The sequence below is a fragment of the Temnothorax americanus genome, unplaced genomic scaffold (assembly GCF_048541705.1).
Source record: "Temnothorax americanus isolate GAGA-0224 unplaced genomic scaffold, ASM4854170v1 Scaffold37, whole genome shotgun sequence".
NCBI lineage: Eukaryota > Metazoa > Arthropoda > Insecta > Hymenoptera > Formicidae > Temnothorax > Temnothorax americanus.
In genome coordinates this window covers 774,686-791,408 of record NW_027509515.1, presented here as the reverse complement: position 1 = coordinate 791,408, position 16,723 = coordinate 774,686, and the positions used below count along the sequence as shown (strand labels likewise).

General features: G+C 38.5%; 4 protein-coding genes across 5 annotated transcripts; 2 read left to right on the top strand and 2 right to left on the bottom strand.

The window, feature by feature from the left end:
* Positions 1-2,148: 2,148 nt before the first annotated feature.
* On the bottom strand, positions 2,149-4,707 carry LOC143902036 (zinc finger BED domain-containing protein 4-like). Its single transcript, XM_077414734.1, has 3 exons — positions 4,307-4,707; positions 3,812-4,185; positions 2,149-3,732 (listed from the first exon to the last, which is right to left on the bottom strand). The coding sequence occupies exons 2-3, from the start codon at positions 4,071-4,073 to the stop codon at positions 2,153-2,155; spliced, it is 1,842 nt and encodes a 613-aa protein (XP_077270860.1). The 5' UTR covers positions 4,074-4,185; positions 4,307-4,707; the 3' UTR covers positions 2,149-2,152.
* Positions 4,708-4,862: 155 nt separating this feature from the next.
* Alg11 (ALG11 alpha-1,2-mannosyltransferase) lies at positions 4,863-8,175 on the top strand. Of its 2 annotated transcripts, none has more exons than XM_077414735.1 (8): positions 4,863-5,041; positions 5,615-5,848; positions 6,016-6,248; positions 6,360-6,577; positions 6,672-6,956; positions 7,022-7,281; positions 7,361-7,495; positions 7,579-8,175. In XM_077414735.1, the coding sequence occupies exons 1-8, from the start codon at positions 5,016-5,018 to the stop codon at positions 7,664-7,666; spliced, it is 1,479 nt and encodes a 492-aa protein (XP_077270861.1). In that variant the 5' UTR covers positions 4,863-5,015; the 3' UTR covers positions 7,667-8,175. The 2 variants fall into 2 exon arrangements, with proteins under 2 accessions (XP_077270861.1, XP_077270862.1); XM_077414736.1 differs by having other exon boundaries at positions 4,867-5,090.
* Positions 7,709-10,860, bottom strand: Rtca (RNA 3'-terminal phosphate cyclase). Its single transcript, XM_077414737.1, has 8 exons — positions 10,243-10,860; positions 10,031-10,175; positions 9,546-9,663; positions 9,141-9,462; positions 8,912-9,053; positions 8,693-8,832; positions 8,450-8,603; positions 7,709-8,389 (listed from the first exon to the last, which is right to left on the bottom strand). Exons 2-8 carry the CDS (start codon positions 10,088-10,090, stop codon positions 8,165-8,167), a joined length of 1,161 nt encoding a protein of 386 aa, XP_077270863.1. The 5' UTR covers positions 10,091-10,175; positions 10,243-10,860; the 3' UTR covers positions 7,709-8,164.
* Positions 10,861-11,027: 167 nt separating this feature from the next.
* Positions 11,028-12,350, top strand: LOC143902041 (uncharacterized). The gene is made up of 4 exons (XM_077414741.1): positions 11,028-11,299; positions 11,382-11,525; positions 11,620-11,876; positions 12,211-12,350. Exons 1-4 carry the CDS (start codon positions 11,212-11,214, stop codon positions 12,316-12,318), a joined length of 597 nt encoding a protein of 198 aa, XP_077270867.1. The 5' UTR covers positions 11,028-11,211; the 3' UTR covers positions 12,319-12,350.
* The last annotated feature ends 4,373 nt before the right edge of the window (positions 12,351-16,723 follow it).

Below are 16,723 nucleotides of genomic sequence, written 5' to 3'. Positions count from 1 at the left end.
TGAGATATTGACATTATAATTAGTGCCTCTGTTAAAATTATGGAAGGTTACTAAAGTAATAACGAAGAAGAATTATTACATGTTCATCCTATAGTCGCAAAATTCTTTTACAATAGGATACCCCACTTGCACAAATTTGGTGCAAATACATTAATATACTCGTTACTACAATCGACTTATCAAGTACAAGTATAAACGAAACAAAATGAAACTTTGGATAATAATCGCCGTAGCAATAAACAGTCATCAATGTTCTAATGCGCGTTTTATGCGCGTATTGCGAGCAATCGCTCTACATCGTCCCGAATGAAGTTTACCGTGAATCTTATCGACTTATCAAGTACAAGTATAAACGAAACAAAATAAAACTTTGGATAATAATAGTTATGGATAATAATCGCCGTAGCAATAAACAGTCATCAACGTTCTAACGCGCGTTTTATGCGCGTATTGCGAGCAATCGCTCTACATCGTCCCGAATGAAGTTTACCGTGAATCTTATCGACTTATCAAGTACAAGTATAAACGAAACAAAATAAAACTTTGGATAATAATAGTTATGGATAATAATCGCCGTAGCAATAAACAGTCATCAACGTTCTAACGCGCGTTTTATGCGCGTATTGCGAGCAATCGCTCTACATCGTCCCGAATGAAGTTTACCGTGAATCTTATCGACTTATCAAGTATAAACGAAACAAAATAAAGCTTTGGATAATAATAGTTATGGATAATAATCGCCGTAGCAATAAACAGTCATCAACGTTCTAACGCGCGTTTTATGCGCGTATTGCGAGCAATCGCTCTCTACATCGTCCCGAATGAAGTTTACCGTGAATCTTATCGACTTATCAAGTACAAGTATAAACGAAACAAAATAAAACTTTGGATAATAATAGTTATGGATAATAATCGCCGTAGCAATAAACAGTCATCAATGTTCTAACGCGCGTTTTATACGCGTATTGCGAGCAATCCGAAGGTCCGTGATTCCTGAGAAATTCACACGAGTCTCGTTCATGATGTCGTCCACACTGACGCCGTTGAAAGTTAGAGCAATGATATCTCGGAGAGTTTCGACATGCAACTTTTCGCGGATCGTTAATGCATTTGATTCAACTTCGAAGAAACTGTCGTTGAGACCGTCCTCGTGGAGGAACTGATCGACGTTTAAGTTCTCGAAGTGCAGATTAGTGAAATCGCTCGGTATCTCCTCCATTGTGGTATGCAAAAAGTCACTCTTCGCGAAACCGTTGAGATACTTCGTACTGAGTTCGTCGATAGTGAGGCCAGCTTTTAAAGTGATTTTTTCAGTGATCGTCTGATCGGTGGATTTGCTCCAATATTGATCGAACATGTCGCTCACGTTTACCGGGACGTCATCCATGAAGAGCACCGTTGCGTTCCCGACCTTAATGTTCTGAACGTGCAGATCACCAAATATCGTGACATCTTGGTAGATCTGAAGCCACTTGTCAAGTACTTTTATCATAGAGCCGTTCATGTGGAAATTTTCGGTGAAGTTGCGATGTCAGGGAGACTGAACCAATCCAGCAATTCACTCCCGTCCCAGCAGAGCACGTTGCTTGGTCCTAAGTCATTTATTATCAGTATAAAGTTGAAGTCCCCATGAACGTAGTGATACACCGAGGTCGGACGTGCGGTGGATAAGAACTGTATCCTCACTTTGTTGCTGTCTTTGAATTCATATACCTCGGAACCGATCCACGGATTCTCGGTTTTGCTCTAAATACGATGATCGTCGATCGCCGGTGCTCGAACGTAGTGACCGATATCGCGCCGATTGTCATCACCTGGGTGACGACGTCCATGTACGTACCGCTCCATCGATAGATTACGGACGGTATGGAAAATTTGTCGGCGTTATTGGCGATGATAAGATGGAGTCGGTCGTCCAGTGTGAAAAGTTTAGCATCTACGAAGATGCCTCTGTATCCTATGGTGTGGCAGAATCGTAATGGGTGACTCGGTTTTTTTGTGTGAAGATTGCACAGACTGGGCTTGTAACACACTAACAGGTAACTGGTGTTCTTCCACACAATGCTTACCGAATCCGTTCATGACGAGGGCCGTGCAAACATTCAGGCGGCATCAAGAAGAGAATTGAATCAGTACGCGAGACACCGTTGATTCAATATTTCCAGTATTTTTCAGGTAAAGATCCTAAAAATATAATTTGCGACGCTCTTTCTCCAGTTATTCTACTTCTTTTTGCGCTTATAATATCTCCGGCAGCACTAAATAAGCGTTCAGACGGGACAGACGTTCCCACAATCACGAAGTATTTCATGGCGACTTCGTACACGTTTGGGTAAACATCCTTTAGTTTATACCAAACTTTTAACGGATCCTCGCTTCTATCGACGACATTAGCGTTAAGAAACTGTCGAAGTTCGACAGGTACGCCACCAGGCTCGTCGCAGTTTGTTGATTGAGATGCTCTTAATTCATCGTAAACGTTCCACAAATCTCCTATTTTCTCAGTATTTGATCTATTTTCTACGGCAATAGATTGAGTCTCTCTCTGATTTTTTTTCAGCAACTGGCAAATCTTACTTATTGCTGTAGAAACAGCTAATGGACCGCGGAAGAGCAGTTTCTTAAAACGTGGGTCCAGCAAAGTAGATACAGCGAGCATAGAGTTTTTTTCAACGCTTGAATCTTCATTCACAAATCTCTTGTGAAGTTCTCGTAAAACATTTTTGAGCAGATAGTCTGAAATCTTGTGCTCAACATTCAGTTTCTCCAATGTTCTCACTAGGCAATTGACGATAGGGATAATTTTACTGCACGTGACATACGATTCACCCGACATTTCCGTGGTAACACATTCGATCGGACGCAAAATGGTACAGGCATCTTCCAAAATTTGTAGCTCGTCGTGTGTTGTCGTCTCTGGGACATCGTCCTGCTTTTTTCGCAGAAGGGTGATCAATACGGTGTTCACTTGATTTGCCAGTTGAACAAATCTCTCTATCATGTAAAAAAGCGAGTTCCAGCGTGTCTCGCATTCCTGCTTTAATTTTAAAACTAGTCCACCATTTTCAAGATCCAAAGTCTGTAACTCCTTGAGTGCGTCTGCTGCTTTGACGCTGCGTTTGAAATAAGTGACAATTGATTTCACTTTCTTCACCACAGTCTGGAATTCCGGTGTTGCAGCGATTGCATCTTGGACAGCTAGATTTAGGGTGTGAGCGAAACACCCCATATGTTTTTGATGTCCAAACGTATCCCGTATCGCCTTCGCCATGTTAGAAGCGTTGTCTGTAACTACAGCTACTACTGCATCAGCATTAATGTGCCACTCATCTAGTACCTCGCTTATAATTGTTGATATATATTCTGCGTTGTGGCTTTTTTCTAATTCCTTTATTCCCAGAGATATACATTCTAGTCGCATAGCTTCAAAATTAATGTAATGTACAGTGATGCCGATATAACTCCGGGTATTAAATGGTTCTGTCCAGATGTCTGTAGTTAAACAAAGATGTTTGACTTTTGAAAGCATGGTCTTGATTATCGAACTGAGTAGCTCGTACTTTTCGTCTGACCGCATTGTAATAGTTTTTCGACATGGCACAGTGTATAGAGGTGCCACGATTCTTACGAAATTCCTGAATCCTTTGTCCTCGACCATCGAGAAAGGCTGTCGGTCCACCGCTATCATATACAGGATAGCGTTCATGATCTTACACGCCATACTACCACCATCTAAAGTAATAAAATTTAAATAAGCCATGATATAAATATAAATATGCTTATAAATATGCATATATTGCTTATAAATTACCAGTGTATGCTTTGATTTTTTGGAAAGCTTGATCAATAAATGGTTGCTTCACTTGCTTCTGGATCCGAGTCGAACTAGTCGAAGGCTCCTCCGATGTTGAACGAACTATGCTGGGGATACCTGCTTCTGATTTATGTATCGGAGTGCAAGATCTCGATCGTTTAAATTGAGATGTTGATGATAAAGCTGGATCAGATTCGATCAATATAGGATCATCTTCCTGCTCGATTTGCCAATACAAGTCGCTAGATTTGGCCATCATATGGTGCAAAGCTAAACCGCGATCTAGGTTCTCCGCCGGAGAGCGCAGCCGTTGTTAACGGCTCCTCACGTGCCCATACAAAACCTCGCTGTCTCGACTGGTGCTTTAGGACCTGTAGAAGAGCAGTAAAGTAACTGGGTAAAGTAACTGGGTAAATCCAAGATACAAAGGTAATGGAACAAAGCACAAGAAGTCCATAAACAAAAAATTTACACGCTGCACATAGTACTTACTGATTGTTCTCGTCGTCGTTGTTCGTCGGCCTCTGGTTTCACCGCCGTAATCGACACAAGTAACGAGCGAATCGTCGTCGAGTTTCTATTAATAATAAAATAATACGACCGGGGACTCTTATAATGGCGGAATTATTTGCTGCACTCGCTTCAAATCGAGCCCCAAGTCGTTTGCGGTCGGCGGTAGTACACACCAAATTGTTTAACACAAACACGTAATTAAAACTTTCGAAGTGAAATGGGCTGCACGTGCACACGGAATGTGCAACTGAACGCGGTAACGCTTGCCGCGCGGCGGAAGTTGGCGAACTTTGATTGGCTACCACGTCGCTTCTTGCCGCGCGGCGCGCGCAAGCGTGCCTGCGTCCCATGTGTAGGAGCTTAGGAGCTGATAGGCTCCCTGAAAATAGTCGATTATGGCGAAAAAAGGATCGATTCGCAAATAATCGACTGTCAAAATAATCGATTAATAATCACGATTAATTTATGAAAAAAGATCGATTCTCAAATAATCGAATCAGATTCTCGCATCACTCTTGGCAGACGCCAGACAGACAGCTGACGGAGAGCTAATCTCCCGTGACAGCGAGGTTAGTTTTCGGTGCGAAGTTCCCGCCCGTGAGAGATTGTCCACTTGAGGCTTGAGGACCAAAATTACACGTCAGCAAGCTCGGCGGTTCCACGTGCAGATCCGCAAGTGGCCGCGAACATGATCGCGATTTTTTACCTCCTAATGTAAGGGATACCGCTCGTTAGCAGCTCGTTAGTGCGATCCTCTTGCATGGTGTGTAACTTGCAAATAGAGTTCTCTAGCGTTAAGAATCTTTTTTCCCCTTTCTTTTGCGAATATCCGTTTTCCCCCGTTGCTTCGAAATAATTAGATTTTTATCTCGCGAGAATATTCGACCTGGAGAATTTTGCGCTTAGTTTCAAACTTTACATTGGTCACTACCGTACATGATTTAGTTGGCTTTAGATTAAATTTGTAAAAAGTCTTGCTCATTGGAGTAATGTTCCATAATATTGATTAATTTTTCCTCTTACTAATATCCGCAGTCTGTTTCTCCATTTCTCTCATTGCTACCTTGGCATAATTTTATCTCAGGTTGCATAAGATCGTCTTGAAGAATGTGTACTTGTAGTCGCAACATTTATACTGGCTGTTTATAATTTAATCAGCTTTAGATTATATTTGTAAAAGTCTCGCCTATCGTAGTGATATTCTACAATATTGATAAGGAAATCATTGTCTTTATATTTAAGCGTATCTATAGACATGTCTCTACTTAATTCAACTTATCTTTACAGAACACCCATAAAAATCTTATTCGTAAACATGCTGTTACTGATACTTGCCGTACAAGTACTCCTTGTACTCGTCCTTTTGCCAATTGTATTGACAATATTGAGAAAGTTTTACTCCAAGAGACGCGAGGAGAGACAACAAACTGGAACGGTCCTCGGGATCTTTCATCCATACTGCAACGCAGGCGGAGGAGGCGAGAGAGTGCTCTGGGCTGCGGTTCAGGCTATACAGAATAAGTATGTGCCGAAGTAACGTTTTTGAGGCCGTCTAATATTAATACAACTTGTGACCTGTCAAACTTGAGATTCATCTTTGCATCGTTACTCGCTCACTTGCCCCATTTGTACTTCTTATATATTTTTATATTGAACTCGACTTCAACTATTTTTACATGTGCTTCCAGATATCCCGATGTATACATAGCTATATACACCGGCGATCTTGACGCAGATCCCGAAAAGATTATCAGCAGAACCGAAAAGACATTCAATATAAAATTACGGTCCAACATCGAATTTGTCTATTTGCACGGACGAAAATGGGTGGAAGCTTCCACGTATCCTTATTTCACGCTTTTGGGGCAAAGCCTGGGATCCATTTATCTGGGCATCGAGGCACTGAACAATCTTACACCAGGTGACTTGATATAAATTGTTCAAATGTGTACTAAAAATATACTAATTTTACAGTTTCTATTAAACAAGGACACATAAAATTACAAATAACACATAATTATACAAATTACAGATATATACATCGACACGATGGGTTACGCGTTCACGTATCCCTTGTTCAAATATATCGGTGGTTGCCGAGTCGGATCGTATACGCATTATCCCACTATTTCAACTGACATGTTGAAGTACGTCTACAAGAGAGTCATCGCGCACAACAATCGAAGGATCATCGCCAGAAATCCTTTCTTCTCGGGAGCGAAATTCCTTTACTATAAATTATTCGCGCGTGTAAGTATACAGCAACAAATTCGATTAAATCGTTTTATAGGAAAAAAAAAGAACAAGTCTTTTCAAACGGCTATTTCACAGTAGAACGTTTCAGTTGTACGGAATGGTCGGTAGTTGCTCCGAGATCACGACTGTAAACTCCACGTGGACCGAAGACCATATCAACGCTATCTGGAAATGTCCGTTAAAAACGCATCGAGTGTATCCCCCGTGTGACGTGGAGCACCTGATTGAACTGCCGCTTCTCAGCGACGAGGAGAAGGGCAGCTGCATACGCATATTGGCGATCGCGCAATTCAGGCCGGAGAAGAATCATCCGCTCATGTTGAGGGCGATGTTCGAGCTAAGATCTATCCTTAAGGAAGAAGTTTGGGAAAAGGTGAACTAATGACTCACATCCCGAATAGCATCGAAATGTATTCTAAACTTGATCGTGCTATTTAGGTCAAATTAATCTGCATCGGTTCCTGTCGAGATGCCGAGGACGAAAAGCGCGTTAAAGATATGCAAGATTTGGCAAAACACTTGGCTTTAGACAAGAACGTCGAGTTCAAAGTAAATGTACCGTACTCCGAGCTTGTATCCGAGATGCAAGAAGGAACGATTGGTCTGCATACAATGTGGAATGAACATTTTGGTATCAGCATTGTGGAATGCATGGCCGCGGGATTGATTATGGTGGCCCATAATTCCGGTGGTCCGAAGTACATACTGATTCAATTTCGTAAAAAAATTTTTTTATAAAAAGTTTCTTTATCGTAATAAATAATTCTATGATTTTAGGGCGGACATCATAGAAACGCAAGTGGGTACTGTAACTGGTTTTCTAGCGGAAGACGAGATGGAATATGCCAAAGTACTAGCGTCCATTATACAAATGCATCCAAAGGAACGAGATGCTATTAGAATTGCTGCCAGGTATAGATACAATCAAGAATATTTTATATAATTTGATATTATAAAATAAGAATTCTGCTATATATCAACTCCTTTTTTGTTAGATCATCTGTAAGTCGTTTCTCATGCCAAATTTTTGAGAAGGAATTCTTACGAGCGATCGAACCGTTTTTCAGATCAAAACAAGAATAATGTTTGCCTTACAATTCGTCTGTAAATGATAAATTATGGATGTGTGTGTAAATGGCTCATTTCAAAATCAGAATGCATTTTTAGTACATGTTATATTACATCCCGTACATATAATAACGTGTATATGTAAAAAATAAGGGTGTTTTCTATGTGAGGTAAATATTTACTTATTTATTTAGAGACGCGAAACTTTTTGTTTGATTTGCGTTAATTTTAGGATATAGTACATTAAACAATCATGATTTAGCACACACAAAAACTAAAGTACGTGTATAATTGTATATATAATGATGCTTGAACTGTATTTAAATAATTTTAACATTCTTATAAAATTCTAGAAATATTCTTGAAAGTTTACGAAAGTACGTTTGCACGTTAATGTACGTCGATGTTGCAATTTATTTGTAACGGCAAATGCGAAGGCCAATTGACCGTAATACTTCGGTCGAAATTGTTAATTACATGTGCAACGATAAGTTATAATAAAGTATCGTATGATCATTGCGTAACCAGACTGTCGTTAATCAATCCACATCCCTGGCATTCTAAGACGTAAGACGAAGTATCCCCGTCTTCGGCGCTTTTCGATAAATTGAAACGAAGTCCACGTTTACCTAACATTATCTCCGCGATCTGCATAGCAGTCTCCGTGTGACAAGTGAGCTTCTCGTCTCCGACTTTGATCTTCGACGTACCTTTCGCCAGTGCCATTAAAATTATCATCTGTAACAAGTGACGCATTAATCTGAAAGTTGAAGCTCTTCGGGCTCGCTGTCAATTTACCTGGTCCTGCGTGTGTTCGTCGACACACGCCCCTGTTAGGAGTGGCTTTAAAATCTCGTTAGCCGCTGTATCACCTGGCGGCGGTCCCTCTTGGTTTCTGGATCCTAAGCCGGAGCCGCCGAGAACGCATCCCGTACTGGTGTTACACACTATACTGATATTCATTTATATTTACATTGTTGAAAATTTTTTATCTGATATATTAGATTGGAAAAGAAAATTTTAATGAAGTAGGTTCCTTACTTAATACCGGAACCGTTTCCAACGGCCATCGCTCTGTCTTCCCTGTAAGCTTCAATCGTAATCGGTGGTACTCGAATGTTGCTTTTCACTAATTTATTTGTTAAAACCGTTTTAGCATCGCTGGCCATTGTATGTGCCTCCTATATAAAATGTACAGCATCAACAATCAACTTAACTTTTTACTAGAATTTACTTGTAGATTCAATTAAAATGACATACGTTGATGTTAACCGATCCAGCCACGTAAGACCATCCTGTTATTCCCCGAGAAATTCCTACATCGGTTAAAGTAACCGCGTTTAAATTGCTGACCGGTTTTATGCGTAAATGCACCTCGCCTCCACCCTTCGGATAATATCCCCTCCATTTATCATTAATTTTAGTATAAATAGAATAATATAGTCATAAATTTAAAATCAGGTGCGACAAATTTAGTGCATATATATACCTCTTCACGACTACGAAATCGAAGTCTGCTCCGAATTTGTTCAGCATCGGTTTGAACACCTCCGTCAAATACTCGATGTGTGGACCCATGGGAACGTTCGTGCCACCTTTGAGGACGAGCGTGACCGTGTCGTTGCACGGAAAGAAAAGGGCACACGGCAGAGCTACTTGTGCCAACAAGCAAATGCATCCAGCAGTTTGCGTATCCGCTACAAACGTTTTCTTGGTCTTGTTCAATGGACCGGGACGGAATTCCAAACGTGTCGAGCCTATGTATCCACCTCTGACTTGAGCATTACACATCTCTTTGACAAGTTCCACACCTGTGGACAACACAGAGTTGAGTTAGTTTTATATCTCGAACGGAGTCACGCGTAAAATATTGGAATTTCGCTTTTGCATTTACCTTTCAAATGCTGCGCCGCGAGACCAGGCTTGGGCCTTCCAGCGCGTATATTCTCGATTTCGATCGGAATGCCGTAGAGCGTGCTCAAGCTTAGGGCAACTCTCAACACCTGTCCACCCTTTGAGAAAGAATCAAGATTGCGCATTATAGATACCGCACTTTTTTCAAGAGGCCGTGATTTATATGCCAAATATGAAAAGGAAGAGGAGAGAAAGAGAGCGATAGATTCAGCTGTTAACATTGACAGATGTGACCCATCTATTACCACACAAATTAAACGCTACAGGAAATATTTCAGAGAACAAGACATATCATAACATTAAACAGATTTAAAAGACATGTAGGTAATGATTGTAATGAAGTACTTTGAAGCGTAGCTCGCTCTCTCTTCAAGATATAAACATGTCAAACTTAGCATATAACTCAATGTGTTTAATTTGCAAAATAACGACATTCGGAGGCTCGTCTCCCCACGTCGTACTTACACCCTCGCCCAAACTGCCGTCTATCTGCACGAGCGACGACATGACGCGATTCCTGAGCATTCGAGCACCCCGGTCCGCGTCGAAGGAAGGACGTCAAGCGCGTGACACGCCGGTTCCGCGTTTATTTTCGGAGCGCCGCGAATCTCTGGGGAAAACAAAGATATCTTGTATGTAAGCCGTTGTAAGCGCTCGCTCGGAGGGGGATTACTTACATCTAACTATAGAATGAATCCTGCTGGCACGTAGTCGTAAAGCCCGCCGGCAGCCGGCTCTTCTCGCGCTGTCTCGCGCCAACGCAATAACGAATCGTGGAGATCCGTCAAAATCTCCGTCCCGTCAACGAGATACTTCACGACGGAGTCCTTCAAAGAGGGGGGGCAGGGCAGGGGAGAGAATAAATCTGACAATCTGGATCGTTCCGCAAAGCGGAAAAGGCGCAGCTTTCACGCCGGAAAACTTTATTTTTTATAACACAGAAGTGATATGTCTCCTTCTCTTTCTTTCTCAGATTTGATGTTGGCGATGTTGCTGACCGAGACGAAGAATCCCCTGTCTGCGCGATCTCGACGTACGCGTCTCTAGAAATATATTTAACGGAAACATCGCGGATTTATATTTCGAAGCGATGCCGCGATGCTCCGCGAGCGTGAAGTCAAAACACGGAGTATTATCTACGGAGGATTTGAGATTATTTGAGACAGCTATGTAGTTCAATGTGGACGTAGAGTAGAGGCGTTCGCGTGCTTTGAGTCTCTCTCTCTCTCTCTCTCTCTTACTTCTTTCTTTGGCTTTTTTCTTTCTGGCTTCTCTCTCTCTCTCTCTCTCTCTCTCTCTCTCTCTCTCTCTCTCTCTTTCTAACTTTCCTTTCTTTAGCTTCTCTTTTTCTAATCTCTCTCATTCTTTCTCTTTCTTATTTTTCTCTCTTCCTCTCCCTCTCTGGGTTCTCTCTCTGGGTGCGGTCCAGGATGGTCCACATGGCGCTACAAAATGGCTCTGAGGTAGTGAGGTGATATAACACGTCATCAATGACGTCATGGTTTTCGCTCCCAACGTCCTCCAAACGCCTCAGCTCCACAAGAGCTGAAGCGTTTGCCAACATTGGCGGGAAACTCAAATAACATATTAATAATACGTAACAGTAAAATACTCTCGTCGGTGGTATACGGAAAATAAGCTCAAAAATGCCTGAGTTACATCTCGTTGATGAGGAAACTTCAACAACATATGTATTTAACCTGACACAAAAAGATTTTGCCCGTGCTACAACAGGTAAATGTTTTGTAGGGTTATTTGCTGTAAATTATTTATAGGTTATTGTTATGTGTACAAAATTTCTTTTATCTTTTCTTAGATTTACAATATAGAACGCAGTTGCTTACTAATGCAAAAAATGTAAAAGAGAATGCAACAAATGTTGAAGAAAATGCAACAAATGTTGAAGAAACTGCAATACAAGACGTAATGCAAGATATAACCAATGTCGATGAAGTTAATGGTATATAATTTATATTTTTTCATAATTATTTTGTTGAAAGAATTTTTAATGGATTGTATTTATATATGTGTAATAAATGTATATTTTCTTTTAGATGGTTTTAGATGGGTAGACAAGGCGGTAAAATTACTGTTGACAGCATACACAGAACATGAACATTTATTAAACACATGTAAAATTTCAGTAAAAAGGTTTTGGGAAATAATATCTGAAACATTAAAGGAAAAATTATATGATATAACTGGATTACAATGCAAAAGTAAATTCAATGGTTTAAAAAAAACTTACAAAAATATTAAAGATCACAATAATAAAAGTGGCAATAACAGACGCACTTGGCCTTACTTTGAGGTACAGTAATTGCTATTTATTTATTATAAAACTTAAAAATAATGAAGAGGCCAGGATTCTCTAACTCGTTACCGACAACTATCGATGTGGTTAACGTCGTTGCGCAGCTTTTCTACTATATGAAATACCTGCACAACAATACCGAAAACTGTTGTTAGTACTACAAAAGTAACGCTCGCGTAAACGTAATACATACGGTAAATACGTTGCGCATAGATGGAGAATAATAAGAAATCGTGTTATTAAATAAAATTATATGTAAAAAGAAAATGCGTAAGACAGTTGGATATGTTAGAAAAGTATGTACACACGATATACGTTATTTGATTCACAGTTTTTAACTTGCCTGTACATACATCACCTCGGACTCGTCGATCGAAGCGGTCGATTCAAGCTGGTGTCACCTATGGATCGTTTGGTTCATTACAGTTGCGGTCGGTAACTCATCTCCTATGGTAAAAAGTTGGTGCACCCGTATGCGCGTAAGTGTAGTTGTGTATGTATGTACATACATATGTCCGCGGTGTCTTGAACTCGGGTTAATGCCGTAGGTTTGTTGGGCCTTGGGCCCAATAAGCCCAAGGAACTGCGCGGATCACTTCCCCCTGCGGCCCTGCGGCACGCGCCGGCTATGTGACGTTGCCTTGCCACGATGCCATGCATTTCGAGTATCGCGTCTCGTGCCTCGCCAGCCGGCCGTTAATATAAAATAAAGTAACAAAACAGGAAAAAAAGAGTTTATTTAATTACTGTCGATTAATTTTTTATATCTAATTTTTTTTAATAAAGACTATTTTTTTTTATAAAGACTATTTTTTTTCTTAAAGACATCGGTAAATTATTCATCATAGATGGAATCCCAACTGTTCCTCGGTACTTCCTCTTCGAATGTAGCCTTGCATATTCATATTAACCATGTTTACGTTAATTTTTTATTTATTTACTGTTTTCCACGATTGTTTTGGTGATTAATTTTATATAATTAATAATACTTTTTAAATATTCTCTTCACTTAACACTATATTAGATACTTAATCAATGTGATCACTGGCTTCTATTACTTTCTGTTATATTTACTAATAACAAATCATTCGTTTCTTATGTTTAGAACGAAATTCATTCAAGCGTTGATTTTGGAACAAGTTGATAAGAAAATCAATATTATCAGTCCAGAATGTGAAAACGCAAAATGCTTGTTCTATCAGCAAAACCCGAAGCTGCCAAAGATCTTGCATCTTTGCCTGTCACAATATTTGCCTACCAGTCGAGTTATAGTATGAACTTGCAGGAGGTTAAGGATTAATAAAGGGTCTCTAAAAGTAAGTTTGACAGAGAATTAAGGTTTATTAATATCTACCAAAGACAATGTTTATTTATATATACACAGACCAAAAAAAAACAGGTAACAATCATATAAACAAGTTTTCCTTTTTTTTATGTACATTTTCTTCATATTCCAGCAAACCCACTTATTTTTTGGCATCTGAAAAGTTGTTTTTTGAGTTTTTCTGTAGACTTTATGTTTACGAAAAAATATAAGTGGAGTGTTCATGTTGTGAACGTGCATTTTTATTCCATGGGGATTTTAATGTGGGCATCGATAAGGGATATCTTTCCATGGCCCAATCAGATTTTAGTTGCCCACTATACACATCTTAAAAAGAAAACAGCAAACACGAAGAAGACCTATTTAATGCTTATTCGTTTTTGATTCGAACAATTATTAACAAAACTACCAATGAATTCAAATCTACTTTTGTAAATTACGCAACTGTGGAGCTGTCAAGATGCTACTTGAGGTATTGAGAGTTTTATTGCTCCACGGGCAGACTCCTAATCTTGCTGTCTTTTTCATTCCAATATTGCATTTTCCTTTTACGATGAGTTTTTTGAGTTGTAGTTACTCGTATAAGCGAGTATTTGATTAAGGTAAAGTTCGAATACGAAATACTTTTAAAATATTACTTTATATACATAAATAATTAGAAATTTGCACTTCTGTGATTCCTTTGAAACTTATGTTCTATGTTCGAATGTCAAAGTGGGCATGTTAACTCCTAAAGGATATAACAAACCTTTTGGGAATCGTATAAAGTGTAATTGTTTTTTTTTTTGCATATAAAATTATATTTCATTTTTCTATCCTATGGTATTCTCCCTTGAATTTAATATTTTGCACTTGTACACTTATACGAGTGTTTCCAAACATAAACTGTCACAAAAGATACTATTAGATCTTTAAATACTAAATCTATCGTCCGCAACCAATGTAAAAACAAATCAAATATGAAAATTTCCGACCTACGACAGACACGTGCCTGATGGTCATGCCTAACCAACTCACATATCATTGATGCCACTTAGTACTTTGAAGTCACTTTAGTTGTAATTATAGAACCACTGTATCGATCATTGGTTGAGTATTGGTTGTGCATGACCATCAGCACGTGTCTGCGTGGGTCCCGAATTTCTCCTGTTTTGATAATATTAATAGTCTACTACGATGGTAACACATAATGCACTTCCTCCTTGCCTATGTCATCCATTCATGTAAATAGTGGGAATATTTTGATATGAACCTTTTGTCCATTTACATCTGAATCATGAATATTATTGATAATTCATTGCATTTAAATAATTGGTCCAGAAGTAGAAATAAATTTAACAACCATCCCTACCAACAAAATGAGTGATGAGAAAGTTAATACAAATGTCGGTTAGGAACAGATTTTGCGAAGCCCGTTATTTTTGAAAAGCCTTTATTCCTTTATTACTTATTAACAACTTGAGACCTAATCTATTATGTAAACATATTGCCACATAATTTTTGCAAATAATAAATTCCTTTCCAACTTATTCTAGTAATTACTTTAGATGAATTAACACAATTTATACTCCTAAAACAATGTAAACATACCAATGCCTGAGTTCATAGCTTGAATTGGTTTTCTTTCATAGTTGATAGTAAATGACAATAAATTATATTGTAATAATAAAATGCTAATGATGAAATAATTATTTACAACTTATGTCAGAATAATTCTTAACAGTTTTTGTACATGGATAGATTAGCGTCCTATACCTTGATATCCGAATGATACTCACACAGAGTGCAATGCTTATTTTTTTTTTTTTTATAAAATTATTTTCTATTTATCGTACTCTCTCTTTGCCTTAATCAATACTTACTTATACGACTATTACAATCATAAGCTCATCGTAAAAGAAAATGCAGAACTTCGAATTAAAAGAACCAGCAAGTCTTGAAAAGTCGCCCTTTGTCCATAACTTCTTCATACTCCCAATAATATTTTTTTTGACAACTCCGCATTTGCTCCAATTAACCAGAGCCATGTTTGAAAATTCCCACGGGTAGCGGCTTGTTTAATAATAGTTCGAGTCGAAAGGAATAATATCTTGAGCATGTCCTTTCTTTTATATAGTTGACATTTCTTTGTATGTGCCTAGGTTTTTTCAAATCTTTTCTTGGCCCTGCTTTGACCCCCCAAAGAAAAGTACCTTTTTTTCCTAATGGATTAATTGCGATCACATGTAACAAATAGTAAACAATTACATGTACAGCACTTTATAAAGTACATGATTCTTTAAAATTACTTGAAAAATGAATATTATACTTTTCAACATGTTCATTTGAACGTTATGCTTTTAAACGTAAACTAAGTCAACTTTTTTTTAAACTGTTATACTAAAATATCAAATGCATTACAAACTAATCTTACTACATATATTTGCACCATAAATAGGCATTAGTACTTTCACATCACCGACCGTTGGACGTTTCAAGTGGACTTCCTTGTTATCATATTATATGCTGCCCCCTTCGTGAACTTTCCCGTTCCTTCGAGTAAACCGTTTTACTCTCGATCGTACTGGTACTCATCTTATGTAGTAACAACCTTCTTCTTTTTTTGGATCTCAAAATATACTTATAAGGTCATTAAAAGAATTTCCTAACTTTTGTCACTGTAAAACTTCATTAAGTGTATTGTTCAAACTACAAAATTCAACAGAAATATAAACAAATTGTGCACGCATTGAAATGGGACTTGCTGAAAAATTTGTTAAAAATTTTCCTCCTATGCGTTACGATGGTGTTACATCACGATAAATTTTACTAACCTTGTTTTGGAAAACTCCTCATGCGCAACATTCATAGGATACTTCCTGACTCGTTTGTCACTGTTAGTTGGTTCCTGGCAACGATTACTGAAAAAACATCTAGAAAAATAATGTTACAATAATGTCACGAACTTATAGTGATGCCACCGGAAAAAAAACTGTGGCACCTTGAACATTTCAAAAGAATCAAAAATACTTCTTTAAATCCTCCACTTAGTCCGGATGTATATTACCCACTTTTAGGATTACATTATTTATTGTGGAAAAAATACCTTAAATTTACAGTATACCTCAATGTGGGGCTTGTATTTTAATACCCCTCTTAATATAATTTTAAATCTTTTTTAGTGCTAGTGCCCCTCCAAACAGGGGATGGGGGGCCCCGAGATCGTATCGGAGTATTTGTGTTCGTAGATGGGCAACCAATAAAAAACTCCGCCGTATCACCTTCATATTTTTCTTCAGGAGTTTCGGAATTTTCAATACTCCTACAGAAACAAACAATTGCTAGTTTGTAATTTAAAAATTTCCCCAGAGCAATGAAATGATTTTTTATCTCGTCTAATAATTCAAAATAACATTAAATTCCATATTATTTTTAACGATATGGAGTTAATTGGTTTTCAAAGGACTATTTGTTTTTCCCTTTTTTAACTTACTGTTCATTTATGGCTCAAAATCAATGTAGGCACAGGGGGGATGGAAAG

Excerpts from the sequence above, each read along its gene's own strand:
- LOC143902036 (XM_077414734.1), bottom strand. The coding sequence starts at position 4,073 with ATGATGGCCAAATCTAGCGACTTGTATTGGCAAATCGAGCAGGAAGAT. Across the intron at positions 3,733-3,811 it reads AAAAATCAAAGCATACACTG|ATGGTGGTAGTATGGCGTGT; the intron begins GTAATTTATAAG and ends TTATTACTTTAG.
- Alg11 (XM_077414735.1), top strand. The coding sequence starts at position 5,016 with ATGATCGCGATTTTTTACCTCCTAAT. Across the intron at positions 6,249-6,359 it reads ACTGAACAATCTTACACCAG|ATATATACATCGACACGATG; the intron begins GTGACTTGATAT and ends TACAAATTACAG. Across the intron at positions 6,957-7,021 it reads AGGAAGAAGTTTGGGAAAAG|GTCAAATTAATCTGCATCGG; the intron begins GTGAACTAATGA and ends CGTGCTATTTAG.
- Rtca (XM_077414737.1), bottom strand. The coding sequence starts at position 10,090 with ATGCTCAGGAATCGCGTCATGTCGTCGCTCGTGCAGATAGACGGCAGT. Across the intron at positions 9,463-9,545 it reads CGCGGCGCAGCATTTGAAAG|GTGTGGAACTTGTCAAAGAG; the intron begins GTAAATGCAAAA and ends TGTTGTCCACAG. Across the intron at positions 8,390-8,449 it reads ACGAACACACGCAGGACCAG|ATGATAATTTTAATGGCACT; the intron begins GTAAATTGACAG and ends CACTTGTTACAG.
- LOC143902041 (XM_077414741.1), top strand. The coding sequence starts at position 11,212 with ATGCCTGAGTTACATCTCGTTGATGAGGAAACTTCAACAACATATGTA. Across the intron at positions 11,526-11,619 it reads CAATGTCGATGAAGTTAATG|ATGGTTTTAGATGGGTAGAC; the intron begins GTATATAATTTA and ends ATTTTCTTTTAG. Across the intron at positions 11,877-12,210 it reads GCACTTGGCCTTACTTTGAG|TTTTTAACTTGCCTGTACAT; the intron begins GTACAGTAATTG and ends TTTGATTCACAG.